The sequence below is a fragment of the Zootoca vivipara genome, chromosome 8, assembly GCF_963506605.1.
Source record: "Zootoca vivipara chromosome 8, rZooViv1.1, whole genome shotgun sequence".
NCBI lineage: Eukaryota > Metazoa > Chordata > Lepidosauria > Squamata > Lacertidae > Zootoca > Zootoca vivipara.
This window is the reverse complement of record NC_083283.1, coordinates 44638828-44659993: the sequence shown is the minus strand read 5'-3', so window position 1 is coordinate 44659993 and position 21166 is coordinate 44638828. Positions and strand designations below refer to the sequence as shown.

The 21166-nt window shown below is 41.9% G+C and overlaps 1 protein-coding gene across 1 annotated transcript in view; it reads left to right on the top strand.

Moving 5' to 3' along the window:
* LAMA3 (laminin subunit alpha 3) overlaps positions 1-21166 on the top strand; it is a 135838-nt gene that overhangs the window by 16826 nt on the left and 97846 nt on the right. Inside the window, exons 4-14 of the mRNA XM_035125886.2 lie at positions 13-131; positions 2574-2744; positions 5455-5552; positions 6319-6434; positions 7528-7646; positions 10404-10494; positions 11754-11885; positions 15109-15168; positions 16413-16451; positions 16571-16711; positions 17358-17492. Of these exons, the coding sequence (XP_034981777.2) occupies positions 13-131; positions 2574-2744; positions 5455-5552; positions 6319-6434; positions 7528-7646; positions 10404-10494; positions 11754-11885; positions 15109-15168; positions 16413-16451; positions 16571-16711; positions 17358-17492 (1221 nt within the window). The remainder of the gene's footprint in view (positions 1-12; positions 132-2573; positions 2745-5454; positions 5553-6318; positions 6435-7527; positions 7647-10403; positions 10495-11753; positions 11886-15108; positions 15169-16412; positions 16452-16570; positions 16712-17357; positions 17493-21166) is intronic.

Below are 21166 nucleotides of genomic sequence, written 5' to 3'. Positions count from 1 at the left end.
TATTTTTGTTAGATTCTAAGCAAGGCTGTTGGGAACATTTTGGGAAGGAAGCGAATGCCCGTATTAGAAAAGATGATGATGTCATTTGCACTACAGAATATTCTCGGATTGTGCCTTTAGAAAATGGAGAGGTAAGTTCAGGGCAGTGGGGGACGATGATGGGACAGCAATAATAACACTTGGCATTTAGACAGAGTTTTGCATGAAGGTACTTCAAATGTACTTCAGTAATAGTACCATAACAAAACTATAAGGCAGACCAGTACTATTAAATGGGTTCTTAGTGATCGGTGGCCATTCTCTCTTCTGTCTGTAACCACCATTGAAACTCACTTCACTTGTCTACCTCCCTGTTCCACTCCAGCACTCTGATATAAGTTAGATTGGTGAATGGGTTCATCTGCAGATGAGCACTCTTGAATTACACTCCATCTTCCAAGGACATATAGAACACTTTCTCCCACCAGATATCCACCTCTTGGCCCACCACAAGTGCCACTACTGACAACTGCCCTAGTTACTGGTGCTTTTTGCTTTCCTTTCTGGCCACTCTGTTCTAAAATCTAGAAGTCATTTTGTAGTAGGCTATAACACTACAAACAGACACTTTGGTCTTGAATTAGCTAGCAATCATTCATACAAATAAAAAAATTCCTTCAGTAGCACCTTAAAGACCAACTAAGTTTTTATTTTGGTATGAGCTTTCGTGTGCATGCACACTTCTTCAGATAATCATTCATACAGATAATCTCTTTCCCCCTATTGGTAGGACTTACTGTGCTTTCAGGCATGGATAAAGATTCCAGATGGCTCCTAAAATAGTATAGTTCCAAGAACTGGGTTCTGAGTTAGTTGAGCTGATTATTATTCTACAATGAGCTCTTGTTAAAAAGGGCTTTGAAGAGTTTTCTTTAATCATTAGAAAAACCTGCTCTGGCTTATGGGGAAATTCCACAACTACATTTTCTATTTTCTTTCTGTCCTAAAGAGAGAGTAATTAAAAAGCTTTCTTTGCTGCCGGCAATCCCTTATGTCATGGATCCTTGTGCTACAACTAAAAATAATAATTCATTTTGGCCAAATCCTTCAATATTTACACATCTGTTAACTACATAACTGATTGTTAGGGATGTACGAATAACTAGTATTGATATTTGCAATAATTCTAAGTGCTTTAAAGTATATTAAATGTTCAACCATTTAATCTATCTGCCGGACATAAAGGTTCTTTCAGTTAGATAGTTAATATTGGAGATGGCTTCATATCACAAATGGGACAAGGTTATTTATCCTTTGTGAGAAGCTGTGACAGTTGGCTATCTTAATAGATTGAGAGCCTAGGCAATTGTTGCCTTTAGAATACAGTGGTACCTTGGTTCTCAAACTTAATCCGTTCCAGGAGTCTGTTCGACTCCCGAAACCATTTGAAAACCAAAGCGCACCTTCCGGTTAGCTGCAGGAGCTTCCTGCACTCAGTTGGAAGCTGCGTTGGACGTTCGGCTTCTGAAAAACGTTCGCAAATGGGAACACTTACTTCCAGGTTTGTGGCGTTCAGGAGTCGATTTGTTCGGGAGCCAAGCCCATTCGGGTACCAAGGTAACACTGTACTTAGTTTTTTATACAGTGGTACCTCTGGTTATGAACTTAATTCGTTCCGGAGGTCCGTTCTTAACCTGAAACTGTTCTTAACCTGAGGTACCACTTTAGCTAATGGGGCTTCCCGCTGCCGCCGTGCTGCTGGCACGCGATTTCTGTTCTCATCCTAAGGTAAAGTTCTTAACCCGAGGTACTACTACCAGGTTAGCGGAGTCTGTAACCCAAGGTGTTTGTAACCTGAGGTACCACTGTACATGTGTAATTAATGGCTTAAGACCCATTTTTCTTTGATTTGCTGTTGTAAACTCTTATTGGAATATGATTGAAGGGTGGTGTAAAATACATTATTATTATGTTGCTCCACCGATTAAAGGCTCATTGATCCATTGGAGGGTTCTGTTAGATTAAAGGGAAGAGATGACTTTCATTGATTCTCCCTTCTCTCTGCAGCCCTTGTCCCCAAATCTGTTAAAGAAGATTGGGTTGAGGGCTCATTTGAAGCATTATGGTTGATAGCTCAGGGTTGCAACATGCCACCAAATCATCATAAAAGCAGGATGGTGTTTTACTGCCCCCTCTCCGCCTTCTCATTCCAGGCCTGACTGTTAGTAAGCCCCACTGATTTCACTTCTGAGAGGATATGTCTAGGCTTGTGCTGCAAGTTACTTGAGTGTTTCCACAATGAAGCCTATTGCAATTCCTTTCCCACTCCCCTAGTCTGTGGCTGTATTATGTGGCCACCAATTGCCTATGTCCAGGTTTGCATTTAGCTATGCTTGTAGTGGGTGGCATTATACTAATTCTAACAACATTTCATTGGAATCTATTCACCTTTTGAAACAATGCCCACCCCCTTCAAATAATGTTTTCAATAATGGACCAGGGGGGCAGTTTGCTTATTCATGTCCTAGATATTTATAAATTGCTTTCTATTAATTTGTCCATGTTTTAAAACTGATCTCTCTCTCTCATATTAGATTGTGATATCCTTGGTAAACGGTCGTCCAGGAGCAAATAACTTCACCCATTCTCCTATACTCAGAGAAATTACTAAAGCAACAAATATCCGTTTACATTTCCTCAGAACCAATACCTTGCTTGGGCACTTGATATCTAAAGCTCAACGGGATCCTACAGTGACGCGCAGAGTGAGTAAATGTTATCTTTTGACAGGGAGGAATCATAGGATTGTAGAGTTGGAAGGGACCTCGAGGGTCACCTGGTCCAACCCCCTGCAATGCAGGAATCTCAATTAAAACAACCATGACAGATGGCCATTCAAACTCTGCTTAAAAACAAGAATGACCAATGGACTAACTCTACATAAGGCACCTTCCTACTTATGTGGTGCCCGTTTGATGTTGCTGGATTGCAACTAGCATCATCCCTGGCCGTTACCATACTGGTTGGTACTGAAGGGAGTTATTATTCAGCAATATCGTACCTTGTTGGCTACCTTGGGTCTAAAGCCACTCTTTACGCCAGCTGTATTCATATTTAAGGATTTCTGGAAAAAGTGGGATGCATATTGTAAATTTCTTCAGGAAATTTGGATCCAGGAAGATGCAGAAAAGTGGTCTAAGCGGACTATGATTTTATCACTATGACCTTTTATCAAGCAGGTAGAATCTGGTAACTAGAATCTTTTATAGTTACCATGGAAAAAGAGCGTGACTCCTAAATAAAACCTGGTTTTGAATTACTCCAGATTCTCATGTGCTAGGACTGCTAGGAAAACATGGAGTAGGCTTTTAATCATTACACATATGTGAAGCAGAATTTGTAAGATAAAATAATTCCCCTGCAGATGCAACCTTTTGCCTTTCCTGGTCACTGAGGATAAGGTAGCAAACTTGATTTCTTTATTGGCCTTCTTCCTTCCACTGTACATCAGTACTGCTCAGGTAGGGTGGAGAATCTTCCTCTCTCTTTCTTAAATGTACACAAAAGTTATTATAACTATTGACTGAGTGAGTATGGCTTTATCTGCCATACAAGGGCTGGTGGCAGGGAGTGGTGCTCAGATAACATACTGTTAAGCTCTCTGGACACCATATGGATTAGTAGTGCTTGCAAATGACTAGAAGCCCAATCCTATGCATATTTATTCAGAAATAAATCCACTGTGTACTATAGGACTTACTTCCACATAAGCATATGCACAATTGCAGCCGTGCAGTGCAATCCTGTTAATGTCTACTCTGAAGTAAGAATCAACTGAGCACTGCAAGATAAGTAAGTTCCTACCATATATACTGCAGCCTTAATCTTAATCCCAATTCCTACATTGTTATATTGGAACAGACATTCACTGAATAAGGCTAATGACTAAACAGTTCTGGAGAATGACTAACAATTTTGGGTTTCTGAGACAACTATACATTATTTTGGGCCCCTGGTCAGTGACATGAATAGTGAATGGAAATTATCTTTTTTTGTATTCCCACTGTACTTGATATTGCTGTAATTGTAATGCTTACTCTGTGTCTTGGATTTCTGCTGTTTAAGTCAATAGATGGTTGACCAAATTGAAACCAAGGAGCATGGGACTTAACATAATTCTGAGATCTTTGGCTTTGATCTGCATAGCTCTGTACCCTTTTGACATTATAGAGAAAGACTTGTTATTGCATAGGTGCTGTATGAAGCCTCAGAAACCACTGTATGGCTACACATGATGAAATATAAGTACTGTATGTGTTGCACATCTTCCTAAGTGCTCAAAGAATTGTTGGCATCTGTCTGTCTGGAGAGACAATGGAGGGCACCTCGGGGGGGGGGGTGAGGTCAAAACACTGCATTACCAGCACCAAACTGATCTCCCTGGGGTGCAAGCCCAAATTACAGGACCCCCCATTGGCTTCATTGATGTGGTCCAAAGGAAAGCAGAGCAATATGGTACCAGCTTGGCTGCAGGAATTGCTGGAAGGAGGCATACAAGGTGCCATCCAACCATCTTAGGGACTCCACTCCAGATTTGTGTAGAATTTACTCATTTTCTTCTCCTGAAGATATCCTGCAAGGCAGCGGAGGTTTAGGACCAGCATTTTCCTAGAGGTGCTACCTTCCCAGGTTAATGAGCTCCACCAGCCCCTCACTTCCTTCTACAGCACATGTAGAAACCACCTTCTTGACTGTTGGACTCAGTATTGGTCTTATCCACTCAGTCTGCCAGAGCTTGTCTTCATATGCAGGGGAAGCCCCAAACTCACCAAGGGTTTGAGACCCTTCAGCTACCCTAATCTGGTTTAGTCATATGCTAATCTAATCATCCTTTAATCCCTTTAAAAAGATAAGAATGTAAAGATGAAGTGTTGAAACATAGTTGTTTGCCTAAAGACAGCCAATGGATTTATGGGTAATCAGAAAGGTTTGAACCAGCTACTTCAACTCATGGCTGTATCCTTGTATTACTGCATCTGCTTCCAGAGTACTGTTGCGCTAAGGTTTTGCTGGTGGGTTTCCTATGGAAGAACAGAGTGCTTGACGAGATGGGCCTTTGGTCTGATCAAGCAGGGCTCTCCCAATCCTCTTAGCTCTCCCTTAGCTCTTCAACCATGGTTATAACTTTCTGTTCTAGAGCTGCCCAATCTATTTTTCAATTCCTTTTTTTTAATCTTCTGCCCCTCAGCCCATATCAATCAATAAATAACCAAAATATGTTTAAAATACAAATTTTAGAGGAGAAGAAGTTTATCAAGGTCTGGAATTCATGGTAGGGGGAATTATTGGTGGTCATATATATATTTCACTAGCAAGTTTATAACATCTGGGGTCTAGAATTCATAATATTTGAGAGAAAACACCCTGAGGATAAGCTCTGTCAGCTACTTATCTGCAAATCTTGTTTCTGTTTAGTATTACTACAGCATAAAAGACATCAGTGTCGGTGGACAGTGTGTTTGTAATGGACATGCAGATATCTGTGATGCCGAAAGGGACATAAATTCATACAGGTAAGGATACAACAGTACGACCAAAACCATTGTGCTTTCAAAATGGCTGCTTTGTGGCTGTATAATGATGGCATTGTTTTTCAGGTTTTTCTTCTATAACTTCAGAATTTATAAAAAAATTCCTTCAGTAGCACCTTAAAGACCAACTAAGTTTATATTTTGGTATGAGCTTTCGTGTGCATGCACACTTCTTCAGATACACTGAAGAATTTATATAAGGCATCTTTAGCACTTTACTGTTTCTAAGGTAGAAATTAATCCCAGCATCAGAAAATGGGTTATTAGGAGATCCCAGTTCCCTCAGAGAGCTACGGTTCTCAGAGTTCCTTGAGAAGAGGGATTGAACCATTTTGGGAATGGCAACTCTCTTAACCCTTAACAAACTACATTCCCCAGGATTCTTTGGGAATGACTGTTAAAGTGTTGTAACAGTGCTTTAAATGTATGGTAATGCATTTTTTTTTGCATTGTTTTACATTGTTAATCATCTTGAGATGTCTTCATATAAGGCGATTTGGAAATTTAATAATACAGTAATTATAATACTTCAACCCCATGGCTGTTATAAAGGATTCAAGTTTAATTTTGAAGAGACTACTGATGCATTCTGTGAGTTAGGTTTGGGCACACATCACGTTAGAGTGTGAAAAATACAAAAGAGAGAGAGAGAGAGAGAGAGAGAGAGAGAGAGAGAGAGAGAGAGAGAGAGAGAGAGAATCATTGAAAGGGGGGGAATAAATCAAATGACAATTAATTATCTACCCAGGTACCAATGTAAATGTCAGCATAACACTTGTGGAGAAACCTGCAGTCATTGCTGCCCTGGATATAACCAGAAACAATGGCAACCTGCAACAACCAGCAGTACAAACGCTTGTGAACGTAAGTTTAGCGTCTGAATGTGATTATTTAGTGGGGAGGGAAAGGTGCTTTGAATATACATAATATAATTTCCCTCTGTATTATTGCCTCACATGCTGAAATAATTCAGTCTAGCCATTTAAAGAAGGGCCCTTTCAGACCAAGTCAGATTATTATCTGTCTCCACCCCTGTGGACCAACTTTGACAGGTGGGCAAGATAGCCAACCTGTCAATCACCTTATGCCATTCTGACATCAAATGACTGGCAAGTAAATTGTCTCATCCACTTTCCCTTTCACAACACTTCCAAAGTGCTTGACAGCCAGCTGGCTGTTGGGTGCTTGGGAACCACATCACAAGCTAAGGACTGGCAAAGCTGCTTTCTGGATGCAAATTGGAACATGTTTTGCAACTGAGTTGAAGAGCCAAATTGGGAGCCCTCAACTGTGGACACGTGCCATGGATGTGGCATAGAACAAAAGACTGATGAAAATCAGTGTACAAACATTTCAGGCCAAGTGGCCTATATTGTGAAGCTTGAAAATGACAAACATTGCAAAAACTTTTGAAATAAACTAGGCATGTCAGACCAAACAGTACATGAGTAGTATGGAAGACAAATATCTTTTATGCAACAGATAGGCTGTGAATAAGTAAATAATATGACATCATCCTATATTGTTAAGAGCTCCAGTGCAACCATGCAGGTTTGTACCTCCAGGTCATGCTTGGATGCTGAAGCGATTGACTCCCTGCCCTTCTACCCATCTGCTCTGACTTGGAGCAATGTGAATCCCAGATATCGGGCAAAAAATTGGTTGAGATAGTCCTTGCTTCTTCAGAAGCAATTTTGGCCCCATTTGTGTGCTTGGAAAGTATTGCTAAGAAATACCCTGTGAATTTGCAGCTTTTTCAGTCTTACAATGGCCTCTGTATGTCCCCCCAGAATGACAATTCTCAGCCTGAACAGTGCTGGACTGAACAGACTGTGATGACCTTCCTGTTTCTGATGGAAAAACTCATTGCATGATATATGGGAATCAGAGACGCTTTTTTTCTTTTCTGTGTTCCATTGCTCATTTGCCTTATAATGAAATCTATCGTCTCTCTCAGCCTGCAACTGCCATGGACATGCCATGGACTGCTATTATGATCCTGAAGTTGAGCGACGTAGAGAGAGCTTAAATCTTTATGAACAGTATCAAGGTGGAGGGGTCTGCATCAACTGTCAGGTAAAACTCCCTTTATTAAAGTGTTTATTTCATTCCTCTCTGTCTTGAAACCATGTAATACATTTTCTTAACACACCCATCACAATCTTTTCTTAAAATGTTCCAAAATAGGAGATAGCCCAAATCACTGGTCGCTTGATATGTAAACTTCAGTAATGAAAGATTGACAGTGCAATTCTAAACATGTTTCTGCAGAAGTCCCACTGAGTTAATTGGGGCTGATTCCTTTTACCACGTAAATGAGTATGAGAAAGTCATATAAGGCTGCAATCCAATGTCCACTCACCTGGGAACAAGCCTCCTTGAATTGAGTGGGACTTCCGTCTGTGTGTGTGTGTGTGTGTTAGATTGTGCTGTGAACTTTGTTTTTTAAGCTTCTGAATAGGCACAGCCAACAGCAATTTAAATCATGGGAACAAGACTTTTGAGATGACCAAGATGAAGTACCTTGTACTTGGTACACCACTTAAAGGAAAAGTGTTGTACCAAGTATAGGATACTTCATCTTATTCATCCCCAAACCTCGGATTGAAACAATACATGCTTGAAATAATACATGCATATGTTTTTTTAAAGAGATGTGAGTAATGAAGGTGAAATGACGCAAGAGAGATATTTTGAGACATTTCTCCAGACCAATTGTAGGATGACTTTTGCCATTTACCGTAAATCAGATACTTTGGACACTGTTTATCAGTGGAAAAACACATCGAATCAGTGCTGGTCATCCCTCATCCACATGTTTAGGGTGCTGATTGGAGGATCATCACAGGCAGCACGGCTACTCGGTTGCTGTGTTGGGAAACTACAAATGTATCCCATGTATCCCATCAGTCAATGCAGTCATACTAGTTCTGATCACTTAAAGGGGGGGGGGGGAAGCAGGCCATTGCTTGGGTAACTGAAGAAGTCAAGCCATGTTCAGAACTGGGTGGGCAGTGGAGAATTGATGCAGGACGCATTCTTCCCTAGCAACTGCTTCAGAGGACAGCTAGCCTTCCACTTGAGACCTGGGGTCATAGGAAACATCCAGTGCAACCACCATGCTAAAACTGAAAGCAGTATTTGTTTTACATGTAGCTGGATGTAAATCAAAGAAAAAAATATTTTGTAAGGGAAAGAGGGAAACTCTTTGTTTCCAATTTGACATTTCTGTGTCGTTTCCTCTTTGCACTTTTGCCCATGAAAGAATATGTTAGCTGAACATCATCAAAGCGAGGAAAATGATTGGTATCTTAAAAAAAAAACCAAAACGCTGTCTGTTGCAACTGATGTTGATTGTCCATAATTTGATTTTGTGGAAATTAAGCTGCATGAAATTGCTTAGCCATGAAAATCTAATTATATTTTTTCCATCCTAAAAGAGGCATAGGTATTGGGCTTACCCTTTTGCAATTTGTATCATAGAAACACAATTACAGTATAAGGTTTTGCATAAATGACTAACTGAAGAAAACTGGGACATGGTGTACAGAATCTGCTTTTTTTTTGCAAAATAATGATATTATGTATGCTTTGTTCTCTGTGTCAGGCAATGAGTTACTGTTACATAGATGCCATTCCCTTGCTGTAGATCTTTCATGATCACAAAGTTTTAAATAACTCTGCTATCCAAATAAGTTGGTGTTACATTTTCCATTTTTAAAAAACACGTTTCATCCAGTTGCATTTGAAATGAACTGTGTGTGTGTGTGTGTGTGTGTGTGTGTGTGTGTGTGTGTTGCAACATATGCAAATCAGATAACTTTGTTAATGGCGTGCCCTTCTGATGTAAATTAAAGAAAGGAGAGCCAGAGTTAACCCTGTTAACGAACTATTCGGTGAACGAACTCCGCAAAACCAGAAGTAGGTGTTCCGGTTAGTGAACTTTGCCTCGGAAGACGAACGGTGGAAGGGTACTGGCGGTGGGAGGCCTCAGTAGGGAAAGCATGCCTCCTTTTAAGAATGCTTTGGTTTAAAAACAGACTCCTGGAACAAATTAAGTTAGTAAACCAAGGTACCACTGTATTTTTTAAAAAGTCATTTACTGGTCAAGGCAGCCATTTCATATATTCAAGTCAGTCTTTCATATAAGATTGCATTAATTTCACTAGATGTTGATCATATAGGGCATTTGTCAATACAGTGGTACCTCGGAAGTCGAACAGAATCTGTTCTGGAAGTCTGTCTGACTTCCAAAACGTTTGGGAACCAAGGCGCAGCTTCCGATTGGCTGCAGGAAGCTCCTGCAGCTAATTGGACACAGCGGAAGTAGCGTCAGATGTTCGGGTTCCAAAGAACGTTCAAAAACTGGAACGATCACTTCCAGTTTTCAATTGTTTGGGAGCCAAAACATTCGACTTCTGGGGCATTTGAAAACCAAGGTACGACTGTACATTCCAGGGTTGAGCCACAGAAGCTGTCAAGTTGGAGGGATGAGTCCAAGAGAAGGGGGTTAACTTGGGAGTTAGACTAGGAGTTTGAGTTGGGAAGTCAAACCAGGGAATAAGCCAAGAGACAGCTTGAGTGGCCTAGCTACTTCAGGGTCATCACATATGGTAAGTGAACCCAGAGCTGTGGATTCTAACTCCTTAGCTTCTGACAACATGCTAAAGAACACCCCCCCCCAAAGAAACCCAGAATGCTCTGCATTTCTACCACATTAACCTTCTTCCTTGGCACATAGTAAAATATTTTAAAACATCCGCATCCAGTTCTGTCCTTGCTTAGCTGTTCTTTTTTTTGTGTCACCTTTCCCCCTTATTTTATCCTGTGTAGCACAACACAGCCGGTGTAAACTGTGAGAAATGCTTGAAGGGCTTCTACCGTCCTTATGGTGTTCCAGTGACAGCAACGCATGGATGTATACGTACGTTCTTTCCCTCTTGCTTTTTTCCTACTAATTTCCACCCAGGGGCAGTGCGTCCCAACTGCCCTAGAGTTTCACAGATTCTAAGCATAGTTCAGAAGTTCAGTTTGCAAGAACAGCTTCTCCCTGCCATGCAAACCTTAAAGGTACAGGAACCATATATGTGCTTGAGAAATGCCCAGATACATTTTTCCCATGCCATGTTATTGTATTTTTGGTGTGAGACTAAAAGAGGCAATGCTGATGCACCAGCTGTGCTCCTGGCATGTTTGCCATGCTCAAAGATGTCCCAGTCAAACTTTCTGAAATACGTTGTACGTGGAGTAGCCCCTGAAACCTCTGAGAAACTTCACTTGGCTCCGAATACTGCAGTTAGGAAATTTGTCAATATATGTCAGGGTTGAGACATAGGAACTGTTGAGTTGGAGGCTGCTGAACGGAATACATATCTTCAGTTACTGTATTAAGTATTTTTAAGCAATTTTATGGGACAACCCGCTGCTCTTCCTTCCTTAGGGCAATTCAAAGGGCTGATGCACTTATTTTTAAGGCCCTTGGGACCAGAAGGACTGCCTACCCTTACATGAACTCAGCCATATGCTCAGATAGTCTTCGGGGCTCCTTCTTTGGGTTTTCCCATCTTTGGGGGTCAGGGTGGTGTCAGACCAGAGGCAAGCTTTCTCAGGAAGGCCCACCAGGCACCAAATCCCTTACCCTTTTTGGCACCGAGCAAATATATTTTTATTTAGTCAGGCCCCTTAAAATACTGCTCAGATTGGCTTTAACTCTGGTGCTATTTCTTTGCCATTTTAACCATCTCTTTAGTCGTGCTTTACTTCAATTTTTAAAAACATTTTGCTGTAAGTTGCAACAGAAGCAGTAACATTGAAGGTGGGGCATAACTTTCTAAATAAATAAAAGCAATAATAATGCTTAGAAACTGGGACCCAGGATGTTAATTGGGATACTAGAAAGCAATTTGACAGGCAGGCAGCCTCTTCACTGTCCCCCACATGAGCCTAAGAGGGACATATATCAAGAAAAATCAACCTAAGCTGTTGTTGACAGGTAAGCATCATACTGTGTTGATTGAAGAGGTAAAGTTCTCAAAGCACTTTAAAGATGGAAAGGATTATTGCAACAGTGCTATCTATACCAGGAAGCAAGTCCAAGTGCAGTGGACATTCCTGTAATTTTAATAGGTAGTAAATAAATTCAAGCTGAAGAAAGATTTGGGACTGATATTGTTTTATATACAGCCTGCAGCTGTAACTCAGAACATTCTGATGGCTGTGAGGAAGGATCTGGTCGCTGTTACTGCAAGTTGAATTACCAGGGTGAGACCTGTGACCGGTGCGCTGAAGGATACCATAGCTTCCCCTTCTGCTATGGTGAGTATCCATATATCCACATACAGCTCTGCATTTTTGTCCTATCTCATTAAATATCCCCCCTACACATGCATATGTTCCAATCACACCCCCCCCAAAGTCACCAGTAAGTAAAAGTTATACTGCAAAAAAGAAGAAGACAGAAAATAAATATTCTGTTTTTTGCAATGTAGCATGGATGGAAGCAGCCTTCATAAATGTGAGATAAAGCTGAATTCTACTAACAAAATATGTGGTTATATATCTCTGTGACTGGTTGGCTCATGGGTTGGGAAGCAGACATCTGCAACTTCTATTTTTAAACATGTTTTCTCTGGCTGAGTGTTTCTGCCCCTCCCCAACCCTGTTTTCTTTGTTTCCATTCCAATACTCCATAATATTCCAGTTGTGTTTCAGGCTACCGTTACTTATAGAACACAGCCATTAGAAAATAATGAGATGATGATGATAATGATGATGATGTGCGATTAACCCCAAGGTCACAGGGCAGCGTACAACAATTTAAAACACAACATTAAAAACAGTTGAAAACAACTTGCAATCAGAAAAAAGGATGGGTCCTAAAAATATACATCTTAGTCTGGTGTCAAAGTCCATGGTATATTGAATTCTCTTTCAAGATGTCTACATACCTAAACATCTTAACTTCCAAGTCCCGGACTGCAGAATCCGGGACCGGCAGCCGTGTGACACCGGAAGTTGCGTCGATGTAACTTCCGGTGTCGCTTTGCCCTTCTATGGGCACCAAAAATGGCCGCCGCCGGCTTTGAAAGTCGCTTGTACGCATGTCAGGAAGTGCGTCGACGCAACTTCTGGTGTCGCTCCGCCCATCTATGGGCACCAAAAATGACCGTCGCCGACACCGGAAGTCGCGTCTATGCACTTCCGGACATGCGTAGATGTGACTTTTGAAGCCGGCGGCGGCCATGTTTGGTGCCCATAGAAGGGCAAATAGGAAAGAAAAAAATGGCCGCCGGCAGGAGAAAATAACGGAGAAAAACGGGAGATGAAGTGATACGGGGGACCACCGGGAAAAGGTAAGTAAAATTGGGGTTTTCCCGGAGAAAACAGGGCACTTGGCAGCTATGCTAAACATGGCGGGGGGAGGGCAGTTTGCAAAAAAATGCAGAAAATAGTTAGAGGAAAGGAAGCAGGTGACCACTGAATCATTCCAAAGGTCTACCAGCACATGGGAAATCCCCTGAATATTTTTTAAATCCATCATTTCACTCAGTACTCTGTAACAGAGGAAGGTGAGGAGGAGGGACGAAGGACAGGGTGGATTGGGGTGAAATAAAGAGTGGAGAAGAAGAGAACTGGGTGAAGAAGAGCAAGGGGTTGGTGGAAATAGAAGGTGAGCCAGGGAGAGATGTGGGCAAAAGAGGGTGTCATGAGTCCCTTAGGGGTGTCATGGAGGGAGTGGTCAGACCTGGAGGAAGAGTTGGAGGGGCTTGAAGAATGGGCACTAGAAGACCTGAGGGAGGGTCCCCGTGGTCATCATTAATTCTGGGGCACAAAATGTGTCTGAATTTCAAGGAGGGACACAACACTGGGGAGGGCCCAAGTAGATGGATGGAGGAGCCTTCCACTCTTCTCCCCCAATAGATGTCTAGTCCTGTTTAGGAACCACCTTTGGTGGTTCCTCCTGTTACTCAAGACTCCACCCCCTTCTTTTCCACCCCTCTTGAAAGGGAATCCTGTTTATCCCGTTACTCCAAGCCCAGAAGACCTTTCAGCTGGTCATATAGCTGGCAAGTGATGCCATGTTAGCTGCCTCTGTCACCTTGGAACAAGGCCAGCGCACCTCAAGTAGTGCCTACTTGCTTGCCAAGTCTCAGGACTCCAGCTGCTGCTTGCCACTAAGGGCATGTTGCTTGTTGCATCAATGCCTTAGCTGGCACTTAGCCCTATATTTAACCTCCCATGTGCCTGCAGATTCCTGTGACCTGTAATACACCTCATGCATTGATCTAATCTGAAAATGAAAGCCTTTGGCAGAACCAGAGTTGTGAGCTCAAGTTCTTCTTCGGATGGGGAGGGCCAGGACAGAGCGCTGATCTGAGCAAGGGTAGGGGATGTAAGACAGAGGAATGTTTTTGTGTGAGGGAAGGGGAAGAAGAAGATTTGGGTAAGGGAGAACATAAGGCCAAGGGAGGGTGGAGGGTGGGGAGAAGAGAGGTAATGATGATGTGTCAGGAGGGGGATTTGGGAGGAGGAAGAATGACAAAGAATGTTGACAAGTGAGGAGCCCGAGTTAGTCAAAAGAAAAAGGGAAGGTAAGAAGCAAAAGATTTTGTTTTCATCCATTGCCCCACCTTCCTAATCCCAACAAGTCTATGCAGCTCCATGCATGTAATATCTGGGAAGGGCCATAGCTCAATGACAGAGTTATCTGCTTTACATGCATAAGGTCCCAGGTTCAGTTGTTGGCATCTTCAGATAGGACTGGGAATGTCTCCTATCTGTCACCCTGGAGAGATACTGGAGAGTGTAGACAATTGTGAGTTATGAACCAGTGGTCTGGTTCTGAGTAAGCCAGCTTCCTACTTTACATTAGAGGAAGGGGTGAGACACAGTGAGATGCTCTCTGCCAGCCAGGATGCACCAACTCACACACCCACCCCCACGTCTTCCGGAATTGTCTCAAGTAATTGTCATGTTTCATTTTATTTTTATTGTATTAAATTTGAATACTGCCCTTTACCCAAAAGTCACAGGGTGGTTCACAGCACAAAATTCATAACAAGGACAAGGACAAAACAAACCCATAACCATCACCCCAAACACATTTAAAAGGTCGTAGAATGTTAATCAGCCAAAGGCCTGGTTGAAGAGGAAAGTTTTTCCCGCGCACCTAAAGATGCACAATGAAGGTGTCAGCTGAATGTCCCTGGGGAGAGCATTCCACAAATGGGGAGCCACTGCAGAAAAGGCCCACTCTCATGTTGCCATCCTCCAGACCTCTTCTGGAAGAGGTCCACGAAGAAGGGCTTTATGATGATCACAAGGTTCAGGGTCAGTTCATATGGGGACAGGTGGTCCTTGAGATAATGCGATCCTGAGCCATTGTATCATATTTATGAAATCGTAAGTAATTGTTTTAAACTGTGAAGCACATTGAGTGCTTTGGGTAGAAAAGCGATGTATAAATGTACCATAGTAAGTAAGTAAAATGTACTAGGTATTTTCTGAAAGTCGTCTTCTTTTCCTCCCCTCTTGAAAGGGAATCCTGTTTATCCTGTTACTCCAAGCCCAGAAGACCCTTCAGCTGGTCATATAGCTGGCAAGTGATCTTTTTCTGTTGTGTTTGCATTTTTATAATTTAATGACCCTGTATCCATCATAGGCACAATCCCGATAAATATAGTTAATCTGAGGGTGGGTTTACTCAAGTACATGTAGCATATGAGTTTTTCTTTCTGAGGCTAGTTTGTATGTGGGTGTTCAGAAATGGTTAGTATGAATGTGCTTCATTTTTGGATTAAAATCTGTGCCTTCCTCCTTTGGTTGGTGTCCTTTTTCTCTCTTACTGCCATCTCACTTTTCTCCTTTCTCTTTCCTTCATTCTTCTTTTCCACACCGCACACTGCCCAGAGAGGGACTGATTGCTCTGTCCATCCTCTGGCAGCTTGCTTTACTTCTCTCATCTGGGATGAGAGAAAGAGGCTTCAACGCCTCAATCTTATGCATACTTACTCAGGAGTATAATCCCAAGTACGTATGGACAGGATTGAGGCCTTGAGGTCAGTGGGACCTTGTCACTTAAACCCAGTGGGGCTTACTTTGAGTAGAAATTCATGTGTTAAAAGGATTCCTCCAAAGAATCCTAGTTGACGGTTAGAGGATCCCACAGAGAGCTACAATTCCCAGGACCCTTAACAAACTCCAGTCCCCAGATTTCATTGGAGAAAACCATGGCTGTCAAAATTGTATAAGAGTGCTTTAAATGTATGGTGTGGACATGACCATAGGCAGACAGTGCATCACAATGATTCACTTCATTCTCCATTGAGGGAAGGAACCCATGTTTTGCATGCAGAAAGTCCCAGGTTCAATCCCTGGCATTTCCATTAAAAAAAAAGAGTCAGATAGCAGGGTGATGTGAAAGATCTCTGCCTGATATGCTGGAGAGCCACTACCAATCAGAATAAACAACACTGTGCATAGCTTCTAACATTTGAACAACGCCAACATTTGGAACTGTACGTGCTTGCTTTAAAAGCTTAATAAATACTACTTTTTAAAAAAGAAAAGAAAGATAGGTTTAATACGTGTGTGTATGTCCACCTGCAAAGGAAGTTGACTTCTTCTGGTCAGGAATTCATCCATCACAAGACCTGTCTGTTTCTTAGCATTGAAAATCTTTTACTTAGAGCTTCCTTGGCCTCAGTTCCTGCAGCTGGATTTCAGCAAGGCAGGGCTTATCCTTTAATAATGTTCTTTAGCAACTAATAGATTTGCTACATTTGAGGGTTTCCTTTGCTTGTTCTGTTAATTCCATGGTGTCATTCTGTCTTTCTGCATTAGGAGGCTGCAAGCCAGGATTTTTTGGGCCACGTTGTCAACGTAAGTTCTACGATTCTACTGGTGGATGCCAAAATCAAATGCAATGCAATTTTAATTGCCGCCCCCCATCCAAATACATTTGAATTTAAAGACTATTAACTTTTTAAAAATGTCCCTAGCTTGCCAGTGCCATGGCTCAGGTGCATCAGGTGACAGTGAATGTGACAGACGAACAGGACAGTGCCGATGCCGTGAAGGATTTCAGGGAATTGCCTGTGATAGCTGTGCTGTAGGCTATTTCCATTACCCTTTCTGTCAAAGTAAGTAATCATGGTTTTGGCTTATTTTTATACTGCATTTGTGTTGTTGAAACAAAATTTAAAAATTCCTTCCAGTAGCACTGTAGAGACCAACTAAGTTTGTCATTGGTATGAGCTTTTGCATGCATGCACACTTCTTTAGATACCAGATATTCAGATATATTTGTGTTGTGTTTTTGTTAGCCACCTTGGGAACTTATTAGACCACAGATAGGGAACCTGTGGTCCCCCAGATGTTGCCCACAATCTCTGATCCTTGGCCATGCTGCCTGGGGCTGATGAGAGCTGGAGTCTAACAACCTCAGGAAGGCCACATGTTCCATATCTGTCTTTAAAAATTCAAACAATGAAGAAATAATAAACATCACTTTCAACAGGCTTGGGGAAGGAGCATGTTGACCTAGTTACTGAATTTGTGAGTGTTCAGTGCAGTTCAAGTTAATAGGATCTCCACAGTGGCATAAATAATTTGCTTTCTTTAGAATCAGCTTTTTTTATGACCTGCATGCCAGACTGTGAACTAGCAAATGGTGGGACGGGGGATAGTTTCCACTACAATCCTGGAGGTATTTTAGCTTCTGACATGTGTGAAGTGTGTTGCTTCTATCAGAAGCACTTCTGAAAGTGCCCTCTCTTCCCCTGGCAGTGTGTGAGTGCAATTCAGCTGGCACCCTCCCTGAAATATGTGACTTCCTTGGAAGATGCCTTTGCCGTGCTGGTGTAGATGGCTTTCAGTGCAACGCCTGCCAGCCTGGATACTATTCTTTCCCCTTCTGTCAAGGTAAAAGAAACAAACAAATAAATCTAAACGTATTGATCTGGTCAGGGGGACATCAAACTTGAAAATGCATACAGTCATGTGTTCCTTTTGGATTGCTGATTTAAATTTGTTGAAAGAGATGAAGGCTGTCCCAGTGTTCTATAAAATGGCATATTGGCTTGGGGGGGGGGAGAGAGATGGGAAAACCATCTAGGCTGCATCCTTACGTTTTGAGAATTGGGAGGGAAGCAAATTGAGATATTAGAAACAGCCTTACACTGAGTAAAGCAGTGGGTCCTTTAGGCTGCAATCCAATACACACCTGGGAGTAAGTCCCACTGAATTCAATGGGGCTTACTCAATGGGGGTTACTTTTGAATAGAGTTGTATAGGATTGCAGTGTTAGGTGCTATCCACTCTCATTGGCAGGCACTCTCCAGGGTCTCAGTCAAGACCCTGCCAGCTAAGATACTTTAACTAAAGATGCTAAGAGGAGCATCTGGAACTGCAAAGCATGTGTTGTGCCACTGTAGTGTAAGGTAAAGGACCCCTTGATGGTTAAGTCCAGTCAAAGGCAACTATGGGGTTGCAGCACTCATCTCACTCTCAGGCCGAGGGAGCCAGCGTTTGTCCACAGACAGCTTTCCGGGTCATGTGGTCAGCATGACTAAACCACTTCTGGCGCAATGGAGCACCGTGATGGAAACCAGAGTGCATGGAAACACCGTTTACCTTCCTGCCATAGCGGTACCTATTTATCTACTTGCACCGGCATGCTTTTGAACTGCTAGGTTGGCAGGAGCTGGGACAGAGCAACGGGAGCTCACCCCGTGGCAGGGATTCGAACCACCAACCTTCTGATCAGCAAGCCCAAGAAGCTCAGTGGTTTAAACCACAACGCCACCCACATCCTGCTAAGCAATTACTGTACTGTAATCCCTTCCCATACAGTATGTGTTGCGGTGTCACATGACTGTGTGACAGTTTCTTCTTATCACATGACCCAGTAATTGGAAAGTGATGGGAAATGAAGGCAAAATAAAATAAAAACAGCACTAAGTTCACAGGAGTGCAGAATGCTTGCCCCTTCCTGAATGTGACACTGGAAAATATTATGAACTTTGAAAAAGTTCTCCACTTATTGCAAAATGCTGTATTGAGACGACACAGCAAAAGAGTTTGAGTTGTGATATTGCTGGACCAGGAAGAGATGCAAATGATTTAATGAAAACCATAACTTATATCCTTCAGTTGGCATGGACGAATGTTTCATTGGAAATGAGTCAGTTCATGGCTTTGTTAAGAAAATGTACCTCAAATTGGCTTGGTTGACATGTTGAGCTTTAAAAAGTTGACATGAGGCCCAGGTGAGAGGGGCTGTGGAAAAACAAAAGGCAGCCAAAGAAAGGAAAACATCTTATGAAAGCTAAATAGAATGGAAGGGAAATGTTAAAATCCCAAATGTAAGAGTTGAGATTTATGTGAGAAACATTAAATCCATAGCCATTAAAATCGATGAAAGACTCCATTATATTGATCTAAGTGGAGCCATTTTTATTTCAAAATGCTAAAAAAACTGATTTGACAGTGCAAGAGCCCTTACTAAAGCACCTGAAGTACTGGGGAGTGGGGGAAAATGTTTTCTGTTACATGGAACTAATCAGTGATCCCATTTGCACATAATGTTAAGCAAATCTGCAATAAGAAGATCGTGACCACTTCCTCTAATTTTGCTCCTGCACACATTGCTGTGTGCTAAACTATGGTTTGGTTTAGCACTTTGTCAAAACCCTGGCCCACGGTTTAGCTTACACCAGGCATCCCCAAACTGCGGCCCTCCAGATGTTTTGGCCTACAACTCCCATGATCCCTAGCTAACAGGACCAGTGGTCAGGGATGATGGGAATTATAGTCCAAAACATCTGGAGGGCCGAATTTTGGGGGTGCTTGGCTTATACCATAAAAAACAAAAGTTTTGTTCTATGGTTTATTCGTGGGTTACAAAACCACAAGGCCAGGTTTGGACAGCAGCACAACAGCAATTGGGACCAGAGGGCCCGTGATCTTCTCACTGGGAGCTTTCATATCTACTTATGCCTGAATTAGGCCAGTATGTGATTTTGAGGTTACTCCTTTTTGCAGCAAAAGCCTCCAGCTAAGTAATTATCCATGAGACCTAATGAAGCTTAGAGCATCAGAATTCACCATACAGTCTAATAACGGCCCAGATAATTTGCCACAGTCATGTTCAAGATGGAGCTGAGAAATCTGAACTACTGTATTTTTCAGTGTATAAGACGTCCCCATGTATAAGATACCCCCTATTTTGGGGGACTCCAAATTAAGAAAACACCCCTCAGCACTATCCATATCCATGTATAAGACGAGCCCCAATTTTAAACTAGTCTTAAAAAAACTAGTCTTATACACGGAAAAGTATGGTAAATTCCATATTGAAGCCAAATCCAGTAACGATTCTGATATATTTAAAAGGGCATTAGGTTACAATGTATCTGAAGAGAAATCTACTTTGCATTCCTGCCCTCCCTCTGGGTGTCTTCAGATAGTAGCTCACAGCTGGAGGTGCGTAAAATCTCATAGGAAAAGAACTTTTTAAAAAGTGAAGTGAAGTAGCAACAGTAGTTCATTAAATCTCATATAATGTACCACAAGCCAATGCATATGCATAATAAATGCATTACTTTTGTCTCTAAGCAGCCATCAATCTGTCAGTTTGCTTTTGCAGAGTTTAGACTGATCAGCATTTTCTAAATGTTCACACAACGTCAGATGGTTATGCTAACAGCTGACATTGCAAAAAGATAAGGCATATTTACTAATAGGCTGCTAGGCTCAGAAAATTAGTACTGTATAGGGTATTGTCTAGCAATACCACAAACACTTAACTAAGGATAGCTTCATTTCATCCTGCTTGGTCCTCAGACATGTCAGTTATAAAGTGGACCCCATACATTTTGCTGCCTAAGGGAGAGCAGCACATGTTGCCTTCTGTACCCAACTTCCCAAGTCAAGGTTCATAGTACCAAAGCCAGGTCAAGTCGTTTTCATGCCTGAGGCAGAATATCCCACAACCACCTCTTCCCCTCCCTGTCAGTGAAAATGTGACAACACTAAAATTAAATAGCCAATAATTTATTCCTCTTTCATCACATGCAAAATCCTCCTCCTGGGGTAGCCACCATATTCTGCCTAATGCTAGAGCCATCTCTCTAACTTTACAGACAAAAAGGCATAGCGATTATTATTTGGTTATGGTGCATTGCTGTTCACTGGAAAACTTCAGGATTTGCAGCTTGAAAATAGTTGAATAATAATAATAATAATAATTATTATTATTATAAATGTTGACACAATTTTAAATATTGACATGTCAAGAAGAACATCATTTTTTCCTTTCTCTGAAGGTGGTCCTTCCCTCCCTCCTCCTAACAGAAGCATTAGGATTTTTACTGCATCTCTTGACATTTGCTTTGGGAGATAAAAATTATGATTAAAATCTGGGATCCCCAGTGTAGCACCTGTGAGCACCACAGAACCCCAAAACATTCTTCTAGGTACCCTCCAAAACCACCTGTCCCTTTTTGTTTTGGAGGGGTTGCCAGCTTCTTAAAGGCAGGGAGGTTGCATGCTTTAGCAGGTATAAGTGGGGTTTTTTTTGGGGGGGGGGGTATTCT